The sequence below is a fragment of the Osmerus eperlanus genome, chromosome 16, assembly GCF_963692335.1.
Source record: "Osmerus eperlanus chromosome 16, fOsmEpe2.1, whole genome shotgun sequence".
Taxonomy (NCBI): Eukaryota; Metazoa; Chordata; class Actinopteri; order Osmeriformes; family Osmeridae; genus Osmerus; species Osmerus eperlanus.
In genome coordinates, this window is record NC_085033.1 from 7,743,982 (window position 1) to 7,761,478 (window position 17,497).

Sequence of the window (17,497 nt, forward strand, 5' to 3'; positions counted from 1 at the left end):
TACAGTTTTAGCAAGCATAATGCGTGCAGAGCTACATCAGCACTGTAGCCTACACCTTGTCTAAACCCAACAGTGTAAGAAAGGTGTTGGCAAATGAGCATAATGCTGGCACATTCGTTAGCAAAAAGGCCATAAGCAGGTTTTCAAACACCGCAGATGTTCTACAGCACACAAGGGGATGAAGTGAAGAGTTACGTAATATGAATGGCCAGTGGCTTGCACTCTCACACTATCTGAACTTGGAACAGTCGCTAGCCAGTTTTCTTATAGTCTTCTTTCTTATCTTATCTTATCTTTTTTTTTTTTGTATTATGCTCATCGGTTATTTTCAAGGCTTTTGACAGGCATATGGTGCTTTCCATAGGCGTGCTAGTTATTCTCACCAAAATAGAGACGCTCCAATTAGGCCTAGTCTACAGTATCCTTGCTTTGTAGAGGTGCTTTTGTGAACTTAGCCCTCTATTCCCCAGAGAAGAATGGCAAATTCAGACAATTCTTTGAGCAGTTGCAGGTGTCGAGAAGATTCTGTTCTCATGGGTTCTCAAGCCAGCTGTGTGGTGCTGTCGTATGTGATTTAGTATGCTGCAATACAGTCGGTCCATCTTTGCTATCTGATTAAGCAATCCTAGTCCTTTTCAGCAGTGCAGTTTTGTGCAGCAGGCCTACTGTTCTAGTCTTTTATCACGGTTAAAGGTTGGTGGTTCAGTTCAGAAGACTTCTTTCTTTATGTCTCAAAGATAAAGGGTACATTTCATTTGATGGATTTAAGATCAGTGGTGGGTTAGAGCAGTTGAACTATTGGAATCCATACAAATGCATCTTGTATGACAATAGATTTTCCTGCATTGACCTCCATAGCTCTCTTAAGTAACTTCTGTAGGACTGTTTCATGTTAAGGGTATGTACCTTCAGTCAGGGGACTGAGAAAGTCTTTTTTGTATCCACGCCTTCATGACTGTTAGATGGAAAGATTTGGTTGTGTAGTCTCTTGTTGGCTATTTTGGAAAGTTGGGCAGATTATGAAGTATACGCACTTACCCATACCCAGAATACAGAAACATAAACAGTCTACTCAAACACTGTCGTCTCACTTCACCCACGTCTTCTACGTGTTGGGCCAGCTGCCATGGAAGTCTGTGTTGGCCATTTGCAAGACCCCCCCCCCCCCCCCGCACAGTCAAGATAGTCAATTTTCTTCCCAGATCAGACTCTATAAAAGCTGTCTGTTTACTGTGTCATTGCATCCGTATTCTTAAAGCAGTTGTAGTGAAAACCATTACAACTATGTGGCTGTGCTTTGTCGCTCTGTTGCCTTTGTTCTGCAGTGTTTATGGCCATGGGTATATGACAGGACTGTGCCCAGCTGGCATCGGGAAGGAATACAACAGCCATTCAGTTCCAGTTCCCAGCCCCAACATCCTAGCAGCTTGATTATGGCAAGAGCAAATTGGATTGGTTGAACCATCGTAGACAATGAGTTGTGTTAGCCTATTAGGCCTTTCCCTAGGCCTAAATTATACTGGCCTATACTGTACACCTTGACCTCGTTAATTGTTGATTAAACCTGCAGCACAACTCACCGGAGCACTTCTCTGCTAATGACCTTTGCCCTCCAAGTCCCTATACCCTGCACTGCACTGTACCACTCACGCAACGCTGGGTTAAGGTAGATGAACCACGTCTAATGAACCTTGAGAGAAACACTTTAATTTTTAATTCCAAAAAGCCCTGCTTGTCATCAAATAGGCCTTGTAATTGTCAACTGCAGTTACAGTCAAAGCCATACTGGGGTCATATATAACGCCTATTTATATACTCAACACGACTACACAAGATTAGTGAAGCATTATGGCAATTCAGTTAGATTTAGCATGTTGAGGGTATTTCACATTGCCATAGGCTGGTTTTCAAACATGTAAATTCTTTAGGTAGCTAGAAATCCTAGGTTTACACTGCCCTCTGTAGATGCGTAGGAGGAACTGCTGTTGTAGTAATTGTACCGGATCTCTGAACAGTTGGTGTTCAGTATTGTAATTACCTAGGGCAGGCAGTTGGCTTAATGTACAGCTGTGTCTTGTGGTATCTATTTTGGGTAAAGCACCTGTGTGTGTGTGTGTGTGTGTGTGTGTGTGTGTGTGTGTGTGTGTGTGTGTGTGTGTGTGTGTGTGTGTGTGTGTGTGTGTGTGTGTGTGTGTGTGTGCGTATATATATATATATATTGTACGGTAAAATGACAGCATGAACGCACATTTATTTTTTATAACATTTACATTTAGTCATTTAGCAGACGCTCTTATCCAGAGCGACTTACAGTAAGTACAGGGACATTCCCCCGAGGCAAGTAGGGTGAAGTGCCTTGCCCAAGGACACAACATCATTTGGCACGGCCGGGAATCGAACTGGCAACCTTCAGATTACTAGCCCGATTCCCTAACCGTTTAGCCACCTGACTCCCAGCCCTTATAACAGACCTTGTTGATATGAATGAGTTCTCTGCTTGAATGGTCTCATTCATTCAGTCATTATGTTGCATTGTGAAATAGAACATCGAAATGGGCATCTTTTCTCTATCTTCCTCTGCTTTTCTAAGGTGTCTTCTTTTGTGCTTATGTGTCCCTGTGCAGATGTTAAAGGACCTCCCTCACACCGCTTTTCCTGCGGCCAGTCGCCCTACTCAGCGACCAGCATGTGGGAGAGGAAGTACTGCATCCTGACTGATAGCCAGCTCATCCTGCTCAACAAGGAGGAGGAGGTGTGTGGAATTTCTATCTACCACCTTCCTGCATTCTCACACACACGCATGAGTATACACACACGCGCACCTATACAAACATATGCAAGTATACATAGGCTACACATAGACAGTCAACCTTGAGTTCCCTCACACATGATAGAAACTGTTGTCACTTAGAGAAAGCAACGTGTGCCTTTTGTTGTGTCCACTTAATCTTGGATTTCGGATTCATGATAACAATGTAATCAAGTCAGGATACAACATTTGAAAGATGATAATTAATTTACAATATTCTACATACAAATATAGAACTGTTACTAACAGTTATAAACAACGTTAATTAAACTCCCTACTCCCTAATGTTTTTTGAGAACTTCCTACTGGGGAAGGAATACTGTTGACAAGAAAATACGCTGTACTTATACGGTTTCCATATCATGCATATACCTTACATTATTATCCCTCCCCACACCCATAGCTGCCAGCAGAGGTCCAAGAAAGCCCCACTGAGTCGTCAAAGAGCCGGAGTCTCCGGCGAACAGTCAGCGTGCCATCAGAAGGACAGTTCCCAGACTACCAGACAGAGGGCGCCTCAATGCTAGGTAAAATACAACAGTTTTTTTTCATTAAGCAGCTGCTTTTATCCACATCAAGGATGGCACACTCCCTGCGCAACAGTAGCAGTGACCAGGATTGTACACAATGCATAGATTACAATGGAAAGGGATGGGCAAGAGACTCTTACTTGTCTAGAGACTCTTCCTTGGGTTTAACATGACATTCTGGAATTGTTTTTTCATCAAGGACCACTAAGGCCTCTCTATTATTTGATAAAGAGTGCTACCTGAACTGAAGATTCTGTTATTATTAATTTGAGGTTGTAGAATCTGGTGCTTAAGTTAGCATTTTGTATGTTGAAAGAAAAGTAATTACCTTTTTACATGCTGTTTTTGTCGGTTTAGTGACTCAAATCCTAAAACATATTCTGGGTTATATTCTTGTCTGTGTGTTGGAATTTTCGAACACAGTGATTACTAAGCAGCATTCATATAACAAATAACAGCAGCACAGAGGCTCTGCCTGAATATGTTATGTAACCTCTGAGCCTTGTGGAAATGATGGCAGTTGCAATCTGCATCATCATGTGAAATAACTTAATTCTCCACTGAGTTCTGCTGCTGACCTCCTGCCTGGTCAGTGAAAAGCTCCTGTAAGCTGCAAAGAGAACAGAATATGAGGAGCCATCAACAGAGAGAAACATGATCACAAATGGACTTGTCACTTTAGGTACCGTGTCTGTTGATGAAGGGAGATACAGTTTAAATCATAGAAGGTGTGGGTGGCAGGGGGGCTTTGAGAAGACATAGGACACCATTGCAGAGTGAATCATTTCACTAATGTGCAGAGTAGGTGTTGTTATTTGGGAATGTTGAAACCGGGACAAAAGCCCCCCGTGTCCATCCATCTCTGTGGCCTGAGAGGCATGGCTGACCCTAATGCCACACTGTGGGTTGCTCTCAGTCAAAGCATTCAGCTGGGAGAAATTGCGGGGGTGCAAGGGTCTGGCCAGGAGCGCATGGTCCAGAGCTTGGGGGTTGGTGGGAACAGAGGGTCTTGCGATGGCGTAGTGTGACAGCGCTGGAGAGACAGAGGGATGGACGGAGCCTGTAACTGAGAGAGTCATTCATCTCTGTGACCCTCTTAATCTCCCCCTGTCTTGTGCTCCACTGAGGGGAGAGGAGGTTATTTATATGTTAATCTGTATACTTTTGTTTGACAAAAGTCTCCAGTAATGGGTTTCAGCCCAGAGAGTAGCTGTTACCTCAATGGAAATTCAACAGTCACTCTGATGACACATTTAGTAAACTAAAAGCAAAGGAAGTAATTTGAAATATGTAAGCTCTTCCTTGACCAATAACTTGCTTTAATATTTTATTTTTAAATATTTATATTACGCTTAAATATTGAATTGAGAGGTATGACAGCGACAGAAATGTGAGGCATATATAATTAAAAAAAATTTTTTTATGTGAAATCTTGTTTTGATAAGCATTGATAAAGTTCTGATATAAGATCAATAATTGTAATATTTGTATGTTGACAAAAACTATGCTTATTATATTTGTGTAGACTAGCCAGCACAAGTCCCCACACTCAATGTAACAGACATGAGGTACATAAACGAGCGGGACATCAAGGCGTCGCTCCACGCGTCTTGGGTATGGGGCTTGGAGATGGAGGGAGTACTATTGTTGTTCTCATTTCTAAAGACTAATAGAGTAGATAAAGGCGGTGGGTTTAACTGGCTCCGGCTCAGGCTTTTCTGCATTCCTCTCTTGAAGGGAGGTAAAGCAAGCAGACACACAGAGGGCGATAACACGAGCTAGCTTAGCTTGTGCTGGACTTTAATCGGAATGTAATTGTTGAATTTTAAAATATGGAATTAATTGGTAAGAAAACAACATTTAAACTTCTGAAGCTTTACGTACTGGTTATTGCATGACTGTAGCCTACTGTCTGTACTTGGTCACTCATTTGTAAAGGGCTGTCGGGCATTGCTAAACAAACTTTCGTGCGCAACCTGTTACATTTTTTTTCTTCACCTTTCTTATTCGTGAATTAATACCTTGTTTGTATCACTTTGTACACAGTGATTTGAGTCCTGTAGCTTTTTAATTACGTGTCATAGGGTCTCCATTATAAACGACAGACAATTGCTTAGTTGTTTTAGCGTTTTGAACATATGTGAACCAATTTTTTCCGGTTCCCTGGATCTCTTAGCAGACTGTCAGTTAACCTACTTTTCGAACAATAGTTTTTGCAGTTGTCTGTATAATGTTATTTCAATGATTGGCCTGTGTAGGCAATCTGTTATGAATGGCTATTAGGCAGCCCTATAGACAATTTGGCTCTTTAACAAGTTTTGGGTTTGTGTAAGGCTGTAGAGCTAGTACTATACTAGAAACGATTGAGTAACTTTGATAATGGAACAAGTAAAAAGACACATGATGGTTTTTTAAAACATATTCCCAATGCTTTCTTCCCTTGTCAAACTGAACATCAACTGACCTACCCTCTAAACGTGTTGAACTTTGAGTAGAAACAGGTGGAATGGAATTGTATTTAATATTGTTGTTGTCCTGATCTTTTATTCAGGATTAGGCTTAGTTAGATGAATTGGACTCACTGGATTTGCAATGGATAGGCTACATACCAGTGTTCCTCTCTACCCTCCTACATACTCTTAGAATATAACATGTCATACAGTAGTCCTATTTGAAGTGGTAAGTCAGTGATTGTTGTGCCCATAGGTAAGAAAACAATCTTACGTTTTACATATCCATTGAAGGGATAGTGATATATTTTCTATCCTCTTTTGTTTTGCCTCTGATTATGATGTCCGTCTGTTGTTTGATACAGATTAATTATCTTCAAAACAAATGACCTGAAAGGGTTTACTCACTACATCACACTATGGTTTATGTTTGTGCCTTGGTCTATTTCTGGGGACAATTTAACATACATGGTTTCCAGTTATGTTGTGGTGCTTAGAGGAGCACTGGAGTAGTTTATAGCAGTTTACTAGTTTACCTACAGTATTCTTTTCCACCTAAAGCTGTTATTAATATGTATACATGCTATTATTCACATATCTCATTGGTTTATTTGAGCTTTGCTTGTTGTTGACCTCTGTTTGCTTGTTGATTCAGCGTGGTCGTCTTCAGAAAGGTGTTTTGTCTATTTACAACTTTGTTTAGCCTATTGTTAGTTTGGATGAAAATGTCTGATAAATGAGTCACAAATACATGTAAAGTGTTCCATGATTACCAGTGGAACGTCAAGTCCCTGTTGGTTGTCTACAGGTGTGCCTGTCTTGGTTTATGATTGGACACATACAAGAGTGTTGATTTCACATTCCTTACATTCTTGATCCTATGACATCACACTTTTCCATTGCTACTCCCTCACAAATACTGTTGATGCTTATGACCTGCGAACTGTGCAGTGTTTGTGCTCTAGTCGTGATGGAATGCTTTCAAAACTCAGTTTGGTACAATATGGATTAGGTTGTGTATTACGATACGACCTTATTTTAATAGTTCCAAATCTTAATCCCACTGATTATATCAACCAACCAGTCCAACATTAAACCAACATTTGAGCTATTTTCTTTAACTCGTTTTGTCGAAGGTTCTTTTTTAACTTGTCTTTTCTGAAACTTAAGCTTGAATCTCAAGTGTTGACTATGGTCCATCTATGGTCATCTGTGAAGCTCATTCTGACATCTCCAGTTGAAAGAGCAATACAAATATAACTGGATTTAATTTGATACAATGGAACCCTTGGCCTAGTGACTGTCAGTCTCCCCATCTGTGCCAGCTTTGATTTAGCCCAGTTTGTCAAGGTCACAACTCCGAGCTGGGTCTTAGGCTCTTGGAGTGGAAGCAGTCTGGTGGGGGACTATACTCCTGCCAACACCCACCCCCTGCTGAATCCGTTCCTGAAAATCCAGTTAAACAATTGATTTGGCGCAGGGCAGCAAACATTCCTGAAATCAATACCTTGTTAAAAGATAACACCAGGGTTAAAATGCATAGCCTGCCACGTGGAGAAATTAGGCCCCTAACTGTAATTAGAAGTGATAGGATGGATTCCTGTCTGAACACCCTTTTAGGGAGTCTAATCATTGCCTGTGTCAATTAGGCCAAATGATTATGCAGGTTTTATATGAGCAGTTAATTGAAAAAGGGGAATAAAGTGGGAGAGTGCTCTTTAGCTATAAATCTATGATTGGAAACCTTACTTTTCCATTAGGCTTTGTGGCTTTATGAGTCATACGTGCATTATGTCATTAATGGAAAAGAAAGTGTAGGCTACTGTATCTCTAAAAATATGCTTTGTAATTTCCCAGCATATGGTGTTGGAAATTGCTTTCAAATACTGCTTTTCAGAAGTCCATTTAAAACTGTAAGATTAGTTTCATTGCAAGTATTCTTGTTTGCAGCTTTGGCCACTACCAACCTTATTGTGCTTGCGATATCTGATATGAAGTGTGGATGGTGGTCATTAATTATTCATATTAAGCAGTACTTCAGGCTATTATTGAACTTAGCCCAGACTCAGGTTATTGCTGAACTCAGACGCCCACGCTAGTTGCTATACTGCAAAGGACTTGTTAACAAAGCACGTTTGTCTTTCAGAATGTATTGGGTTGTTCCAAATGTTCTTAGATAGGTGCTCTTCTTGCAATATTTATTTCCTCACATCATGGACACTTCCAGTTACATCGGCTGAGTTTTACCAGAATGCTTGACCATGACGAACAGTCCAACTAACCACTTTGTAGGAGCTCTGCACCATCTACCTCACTACTTTGAGGACAGATTCTCAGTAACTTAATAAATAGTTCATAAACTCTTAGGTTTTGTATCAGGAATCCTGCCAAATCTTACACTGATAGTGCTAGACATTTCACATGTTCTGTTGCTGATTTATTTCCAGACTAAGTGGGTTTGACTTACGCTTGTGGCAAGGCTCTCAGATCATCTTGAATTGCAGTAACTGACCTGCGGCAAGCACAAGTTTATAAAGGTGGGGGTTGATACTACGTAATTTGGAAATGCATCGTAGCCCCTTCAGATAGAGGCATTTGTAAATGAGTATTCACTGAGAACTGTGAAAGATCCAAGCACCTAACCGATACCTGTATCTATTTTCTCTCTATCGCTCTCTCTTTTCTCTTTCTCTTTGTCTCTCTCCCTCAACTACCTCCCAGCCTATCATTTATATTCACCCCCTCCCTTCCCGTCCTGTTCTCTCTCTATCCATCTTTCACTTCCTCTTCGGGTAATAGGAAAAACCCCCAGAGTTGTGTCCTACATCAGTCGACTGAGGGGAACTTATTTAGTAATTAGCCTTAAAGTGTGGCTCTAAATTTGTCCTGTGTGTCCTGTGGCTCCAGCGTGTGAGGCTGCATTTCAGCTGCAGTAGCCGGGCAGACGCCTCTGTAGAGAGAGAAAGGAGGGAGAGGGCAAAAGATGAGTGAGAGAGACAGAGAGAGAGAGAGAGAGTAGGCAATAGAGAGAGAGTGAAATAGAGAGACCAGAGAAGAAGAAGGTGGAAAAAAGGGAAAAAGGATACAGATTGAGGAGCGATGTAGAGAAGAGTGAGAGGGTGGACGAGAGAGAGGGGAAAAGAATAAGAGAGAGAGAGAGTGCTTTAGAGGAGAGACCGGAGAGGTAAGTAATTGCAGTTCTGCTGAGGGGAACAGTGGAGTGCAGTTACAGCAATTGATTGAATAAATGCGGTAGAATCCCAATCCGCTAGCATGCCAAAAATGAGAGAGAGAGGCTGATTACCTAAAGGTTACTCTTTCTGCTGAAAGGAGAGATTAACAGAATACCGTGTGAATGATACAGGAAAGATACTCAGAGAGAGGGGGTTCTGTAACAGTGGGAAAGCTTGCTGAGAGAAGAGAGCAGGAGGGGGGGCAGTGACAAGCTTGCTAGGAGGAGAGAGAGAAAGAGGAGGGGGGACCGTGACAAGAAGAGCAAGGATAGAGAAAGCAAGAGAAGGGGAGAAAGAGGACAAGGAGGCATGGAACACCAGTTTTAGGTGGGATGCCAGGTTTTTGGGGCCAAATTCCTTCAGCCCGAAGGTTCTGCTTATCAATGGGAAGGCTGTGCACTGCAGAAGATGGACATGTAAATGGGAACAACTTTGCCTCATTGGCTGATTGCGCAAGGCATTCTCTGTTTAGCCAATCTGGTGCTGACCCTGTCCATCTCCTCCTTAGATAATGGGGAACAGCTGTGATCGAGGTATTGGCTCTCTCTGTCTCTGTCTCTTTCTTTCCAATTACTTTATAACCTTGTCTTGTTTTAAATGTGTGATTATCATGTGCAACAGCCTTGAAAGGGCATAATGTCTCAAGTTTGTCTGTGTAGGCTACTGCTTGCATCATATGTGGAGCCTGGTCTGTACTGTACAGATCTGTACTATATTCTCAACTAATGTTCACATCAGCATATAATCGCACATAGGATGTGTTTGATATTCTTGAGTATTCATCATTACTTTGTACTGTGTGTCCTGTAATTGATGATGTACAGTGATGGAAGGTTATGTGCATGAAGTTTGTCAAGGTCCCCATCTCTTGCTAGCCCCCTGGGGGCTCACTCTAGTCTGAATTATGATGCATGCAGCGTTTCAACAGAGCTGCAGGGAAGCCAAGAGGATAGTGGCTGTAGAGAACTTGATATAGCACTTTGCAAAGGAGCTTTTTTTTTCTTCTCATAAGCGCTGACTATTGCATGCTGTATCTCATCCATGGCCCACAGTTAAACAAGATAAATTAATTACAGTATAGGCCTAAAGGCAAGAGTTTGAATCCCTCTAGAATGTCTATGGTGATTATTGAAATATAGATCTATAGCTCTCAATGTGTAGATACTTTGCAATATAAAGCATGATTCTTGCTGAATATAATAATTTATTCCCACTTTTCCATTTGTAAAAACATCTGCATTCATGTCTCACAAGCCTTATCCTCAGAATGCTTGAGAAAAGGGCTAAATTTAGCCTGGAATCAATGTGTCTTTGGATACCCGCCAGGGATCCTTTACTGGGTGTGGGATTTCTGCATTTTGGAAAGTCATGACTTCTTTAATTGTCACATTATTGTAGAAGCAGGCCTTGCAACAGTAGCATTGTCTTGAATAAATGGCTTTGGAAGCCAGGTACTCTGGGATGAGAATGTCTAGGGTCTTTTTCACATGACGGACAGGTTCCACCTCTAAATTAACCTACCTTGGCATAGCTCCAACCTGGCAGAGGCAGTGTTCTAGTGCCCGTGTTTTCTATGGCTGAACAGTCAAGTCAAATGTATTTCTATAGCACAAAGAACAACCAGTGTTAGCCAAAGTTCTGTACAAAATAACTCCCATTTATCACAAGGACACATGCACAGACATATGAAAACATTGCTGTACTTGCATAGCGTCAAGCTAGGGGGAATAAGTGGGTATTAAGATTCATGACTTAAAAACATCAATAGTAAGAGAGGATCTAAATGGAGCGGTAGACTTTTCCAGAGCCTAACTGATGGAGGACAATGCTAATGGTATCAAGAAAGCTATAGCTGGTGTAGCTAACTTGCTTTGTACTCTCATGTTTCAGTAACACACTTTACTGGGTGGTATGGTATATTGAACCATTCTTTGTCAAACTATGTCATAAACATACAATAAAAAGTAAAGAAAACAATGCAGTTGGCATGAAAGGTATAGATCTCACCAAGCCCAAGTAAATTGCTGCAACCAGGGGAACAAGTAGTATGTGTCCTGTCCTGTCCACACACATCCTTGACACACAAATCTGCAGCCTTAGAGAGACATAATATCAGAATCAGAATGGGATTTATTCGCCATGAAAGTTTGCACAGACAAGGAATTTGCTTTGGCAGGAAGGTGCATACAATAAACATATACCTAAAATTTAAATATGTGGACTATCTATACTAAGGGTACATAAACTAGCAGTACTAAGTGGGATTAGAATAGAATTAAATATACAATAAAATATAAGTTGCCGTAAAATAGTTTGTAAGAATGTTTGTCAGAATGTGCCAAAAATATTGTACCTTTAGCTATTTCCATGTTTGTTACCATATTTTTTTTTAAATCATGACTGAAGTTACAAGTTTAGCTATCAATACTGTAAACCCAAGCGGAACATTCTAACATTTTGCTACGTGTGCCTGGATGATGGATTATAGGCTACATGGTATAACTTTGGGTCCTGCTTTAGTTAGCTAACGTGTGCTTATGAGACCCTGCAGTACTTTGTGTTTTGAGTTAACAGACTGTTCAATACCGCTGTCAACATGAGAAGCCTGTCCTCCACAACTTGTAATTCCATCACTCTGAAACCCCTTCCCTCCAAATGTCGCCACCAACGCATCTCATGTCCACATAATTCACCCTTCAGTCTTTGAAGCTGTTGGATTGATTGACTTGTCGGGTTGGTGTCTGCCTGCCCTGTTCTGTCTAATGGATGGTCTTCTCTCCTTCTCTCGCTCTCTCTCTCTTCCACCATCTCTCTCAATCTGCAGAAGTGTCTTCAGAGAGGTCCCCAAGGAGAAGGAGTATCTCAGGTCTGGGAAGTTCAGAGAAGAACATATCAGTGGAGGCTCCCTCCTCTCCGTTCAGAGTACCGGTAAGTGTCGGGGCAATTATGAAGCATCTTCAGATTGTTGCCTATAGGTATTCAAGCCATAAAGATGCTTAATGGTTTAGTCGCCATAACTAATACACTGCCTCATGTTTTGTAAAATGCATATTTGACTATTGAGACAGGTGTTCCTATATAATCCTTGGTTATGGCGTTCCATGGTGACTTTGGCTTCAGTTGCGATGCCCCATTGGTCTTTAAACAAGACCATTAAAAAGACGGGTGCCATTTAGATTTGTCGTTCTTCTTACTCCCTCAACGTGAAGACGAGCTTGACGAAAGGTATAAAAGCATTTACCTTGTGAAATCCTCCACTAGTTAATTCTCATTATCCACTTATTATTTTCTTTCTCACACAATGATGCAGGTGAAGCAAATTCCCTCCAGTTGTTACAAAGTAAAAATATGTGTGTGTGTGATGCTGCATCTCAGAGAACTTCAGTTCACTAATCAGAGCCCAACGTGGGAGCACGCCTCACAGGACGGCAGGAATTCACAGCAAGATGCTTTTGATGATATTTATATCCCAAGGAATCGGGGCCATCACTGACATTCATATACTTGGCATTTCATAGAAATTTTTGTTAGGAAACAGAATATGTATGGAGAGAAACTAATGTGCTCCTGTCTCTTGACAGGAGCACTTTTCATTCGCTCCACAAGACGTGTCATTGATCATTGTTGAGTCACCATAGAGCCTAGCCTGCTTCCGTCAGTGAATATTAGATAACATCTCCAGGTAGAACAATCAGACTGTATAGTGACTAATGGCTGTCTGGCAGTTCCTGGATTAAACAACAGAGGAATTCTTGATTAAACTTCTGGAGAATTGTAACTGTAGGCAGATAGTCATAGCAATGGAATACAATATGTAATTCCCGCTGTCTGTTAGGGGTAGTGGTCCAAGTCAGAATGAAGGCTGCTGTCCACTGTGTAAATGTGCTGACCAGGCAGGCTGTATACATGCCTGCACCTGCTCAGGAGGGGGAGGGAACCTTGTCTCCTTCAGACTGAGAGTGGTTCAGTCCCAGCTCCTCCACATTGCCAAGGTGAACAAGAATGACGGAAGAGATGACCGAGACTTCCTGTTGGCATCCCCTCCGCGGACCTCTCTACTGCTCTGCCTCCCACGCTCTCTCCCCCTCGCTCTCTCCCCCTCGCTCTCTCCCCGTCTATCTGTCAAGTTCATCTCTCGTTATTCCTTCTCCTCCCCTCTATCTCTGTCCAGTGGACCTCCAGTCTTTGCCTAATGTTATTACATTGTATCATATTCTCTCTCTCTCTCTTTTTATTCTGCCTCTTGAGACAAACACCAACTCTTTCCAAGGAAGTCTCCCGTCCTCCATTCCTCAGGCTCATCTCATGTTTATCATACAAACGATGAGTCATTTTACATAGAGCAGCAACACCTAATATAGCGAAGCGCACTCCATAATGTTTACTGCCGCACTGTAAATAAGTAACACAGGCTTCCTTTTGTCAGTGCTCTATCACTCAGCTGGCAGAGGTCAGAGTGTGCTCTAGGAGTTACATTACTGTATCTTATGTCAACATGCAGGCAGTGTAAGCATTATGGTTAGAACACAAAAGATGACCCTCTAGCCACACCTACCAAGATGTTCCAGTTTCTGTCCCAGTTTTTACCACAATAGCTAAAATGGTGTCATGTGTCTATTGTTATCTGGTAATGTATGTCTCTTTTCACTCTTTGCTGATGTCATCAGAAGGAAAGCAGTAAGGCCTTGTTTTTTTGTACTGGTAATATATTTGTAGATGTAATCTTTTTTTATGATTATTATTTTGTCTGTGTAGGCTACTGCACTATGACCCTGTTTCTGAGCTTTTTGGTTTGTGTGTGGTGGGGTCTCATTTCAGAAATGAGTAATACTTGGTTTTTCAAGGTCGGTTGGTTTTTATTTGCTCTGACTCAAGTCTGGTGTCGGTTACATCATGGCTGTCTGGCTTCTCTGACCTAAACTTAGCCATTCCTGTGTCACGTTGAATGTGGCAATCTTAGAGGATGTCGATTCTGACACCATTGACTGTTTCCTCACTGTATGTCTTCAGAGTTACAGTTTTAGTTGACGACATATTAAGTCAATTACATAAGCTATATACAGGCATTACAGTAACATACACGGCTGTGTTTGTTGTTTAGACTCAGTTCAAGGGTGTTGTTTTTTGTTGCACAGGAAGGTTCATGACCTATGTGACACGTCGGTCACTCATTCACGGCACTCCCTCCTATACAAACACCAACTGATTCTGGTCTAGTCTGGTCTTGCAGAGCTTGTCGTCAGTACCGAGATGCGCCTCCCATGGTGACTTCTCCTCTTCACGTCTTTCAGGGCTTCTTCAGCAAACGACTGAAAGGATCCATCAAGAGGACAAAGAGCCAGACCAAACTGGACCGCAACACCAGCTTCCGACTGCCTTCCCTACGACCTTCGGAGAGTGACAGGTAGGCCGCTTGTCCTCCTCCTAAAGCCACGGTCCTTCTGTTGCTATGGATCCGTGTTTCTTTTGGGAGCGTTCGTTTTGCCTGTGTTTGGGTATAGAGCTTCATCTAATTAGGTCAATGCTAATTGATGTGTTCTCGTGCATGATGACAACGATTTGAACTCTTGGGTGCGTCTGTCTGTGTGTGGGTGTGTCTGTGTTCTGTGTGTGGGTATGTCTGTCTGGGTGTGTGTTGTCTGGGAGATACACACACGACAGCTTCCATCCTATGGTCTGATTATGAATAGGGTTTCCGAGGTGGCGGTTGGCCACTCCTCTGCCCAGCCTTTTAAGCAGCCAGTCGCTCCTTACATTGTTCCCCTGCATCCATTACCTGAGTGCTATTCTGAGAAATGTTGCTTTGATTCCAGGATTATAAACTCACTCAGTTAGAGCCGGAGATAATGGTATTACTTTAATCCACAGTCTTTCTTCTCTCCAAAAGAAGATAGTCATTGGTGTGTTGCACATGTGAATCAACTGTTAATCTATTGCGTTGCAGTCTGCCGGTCTGAAAAGTGAACTTTTTTGGCATGTTGTCGGCTGTTGGCGTTTCATTGAGAGTGAATGGGCATTGTTGGATAGAGAAGGCAGAGGATAATGTCACCAGGCAGGGTTAACAAGCTGCCAGTCTCCATGTCCTCACTCACTCAGTGGGTGTTTTCTCAGTGTGGCTCCCCATTCCCAACCCCTTGCTAGGTACTGCTAGTGCATTTATGACTGCCTCTCTGAATCCCCTGCTGTTCAGATAAAGCAGTGGGACAGTGTGTGCCCCAGCAGCAGGGCACTTAGAAATGCTCTGTGACGGTGTGTAGCATGCTGGTCAAGTGCTGGCCAATCTATTACCAGAGGCTGGTGGATGTGTTAAAACAAGAAACAAATATTTCACCATCTTTCATTCAGTTGATGCAGTTTCGTATGCTCTTATCACAATCTCAGGCCAGCTGGTACTGAACATGCGTGCTTTCATGCTCTGCTGTGGTTGACGTGTGTGTGTGTGTGTGTGTGTGTGTGTGTGTGTGTGTGTGTGTGTGTGTGTGTGTGTGTGTGTGTGTGTGTGTGTGTGTGTGTGTGTGTGTGAGTGACCCACGTGGCCTGCCAGTGAGTGCGGCGGACTGATGGTAGCGTTCAGAGGCTTAAGAGCTAACAGGAGGTAGCTAGTAGGGATTAGCTTGCTCTCCTGCTCACCCCTGCTCACTCAAGGAGTATGGATGCCACCGCCTCTCTTCTGAGGAAGGCTCAAAGCGTCCACCTATCCAAAACACTGATCTTCAGGTAGGGGTTACTCTGCTGCTTGCTGTTACAAGCAGCAGGGAAGTAGTGTGGCAAGTAAGGCTTTTGTTTGTGGCAGGGTTAGGGTTACGATGCATTAACTGAGACACTGAGTCTTTCATTGATCGAAGAAGCATTTGATGTTGTCCTAGCTTCTTTTTTGTGTTATATTAGTCGTCCTTTTTATGTTTTGCAGACAGTCTAAAGGGACAGTCACGTTATCACTGCTCTCTGCATTTTAGCGTCAAAGTAGGTTGAACATCTGTGTGCTTCTCTGAGCCACAGAACACCAGATTACTTGGCATTGAGTTTCATCCAGAAGCAGTCTGTGTCAGACCCACTAGTGTGCTCATGAGCTGAGTAAGTAGTTCTCTTCCTCTAGAAGTATCCGATGTCTAACTTAATGCAGTGGACATGACAACTCTGGCAATCACACAAACAATTTGATTAGCTTTCTAAAGGCTTGTAGGATGTGCCCAGTTCTTGTGAAAGAGATCAGTAGATTCCCTGGGTAGAAAGCACAGGCCACTCAAGTGTATTGAAAATGGGTACTAAGTGTTCATTCCGTGCTTTACAACTGCGGCCAAGATGCAAAAGTGAGATCATTTTGATGATGTATCAGTCTCTGATTGGGAATATATTTGCCAAGCTCAAAGCATGACAAGTACACGTTAAGGTTTGTTTACTGACTATGGAATTACGGGGTATCAGTGGCTCCCGGATGAAGCCAGGCCCCTGGATCGACCACGTCGCTGTCCTTATCCCCCATATCATGGCTGGATTGAGAGGGCAGATCTGTGTCCTCTCCAATCCCGTAATCTAGGTTTACATAATTCAGCTGGCGAGCCCGAGGCACATTGAGGAGGCCGATGCCAAGAGATTACGTTGGCACTTATCCCCACTGCAGTAAGAAGGAACACAGAGGAAGTTCTCTTTCGTCATTTTGTTAACTGTCCCTGACGTGATGTTTTTTTAATGCCCTGCTGCGGTTTATTTGTCTTTGTTCATTTTGTACACGTACTCTTTCCTTAGTGACACTTTGAGTTGGAATACATTTATACTTTTTAGATGCTGGTGAATGTGTGAGCGTTAGCAGTGATGGGATAGTGTAAAAACTGAGCAAGAGTTGTGTTGTTTTTCACATGTCCTTATGTGTTTAAGATTTCTCACATACCCATCTTTTCTCGGTAGAAATGCTGTCCTTGTCCCTTTTAAAAGCTCTTGTTCTGCAGTTTCTCATTCTAATCTTTTTTTCTGGCTTCTTCAGACAGTAATATATTACGTAAAACATGCATATCCATCTGCCAAAGAGTTTGATTTGAGCTCTATTAAAGACATTTCAACTTTCAGCTTGCTGTGCCTCCCGCCCCTACACAGAGAAATAAAAAGGCCATGCTTTGCTAAAACCCCATATTTTCTACAGAATCCAGTGAGCACTTTGAAGCACTACCTCATCAGTAACAGACTGATAATGAAATGGCAAAATCATTGTCATGTCATTTGGCCAGTGAGGTAGGATGGTTTGTAATGCACTGAAGTCTGGGATTATGATTAATTATGTTAATTGGCCTGGCCAATGTCAGCAACAGCGGCCTTGTCAATCTGTTGCTTTGTGCATGTAGGACTGCTTATCAATTGTAGTTTATTACACAGTAAACATACTGTATTCAGACTGCTAGCTGTGGAATTCTTATGAATTGTTGGTAAAGCGTTGTATTTAGTTCCTAGACTGGAAATATTTCATTGGAGTGTCCTCATTGT

General features: G+C 42.2%; 1 protein-coding gene across 6 annotated transcripts in view; it reads left to right on the forward strand.

The window, feature by feature from the left end:
- rasal2 (RAS protein activator like 2) overlaps positions 1 to 17,497 on the forward strand; it is a 41,646-nt gene that overhangs the window by 12,631 nt on the left and 11,518 nt on the right. For 4 of the 6 annotated variants that reach the window (XM_062480629.1, XM_062480628.1, XM_062480625.1 and 1 more), the window contains exons 2-5: positions 2,625 to 2,752; positions 3,213 to 3,336; positions 11,847 to 11,950; positions 14,314 to 14,426. In XM_062480629.1, the coding sequence (XP_062336613.1) occupies positions 2,625 to 2,752; positions 3,213 to 3,336; positions 11,847 to 11,950; positions 14,314 to 14,426 (469 nt within the window). Of the gene's footprint in view, positions 1 to 2,624; positions 2,753 to 3,212; positions 3,337 to 5,058; positions 5,185 to 9,304; positions 9,556 to 11,846; positions 11,951 to 14,313; positions 14,427 to 17,497 lie in introns of those variants that run through there. The other 2 variants (XM_062480631.1, XM_062480630.1) reach the window with 2 other exon arrangements.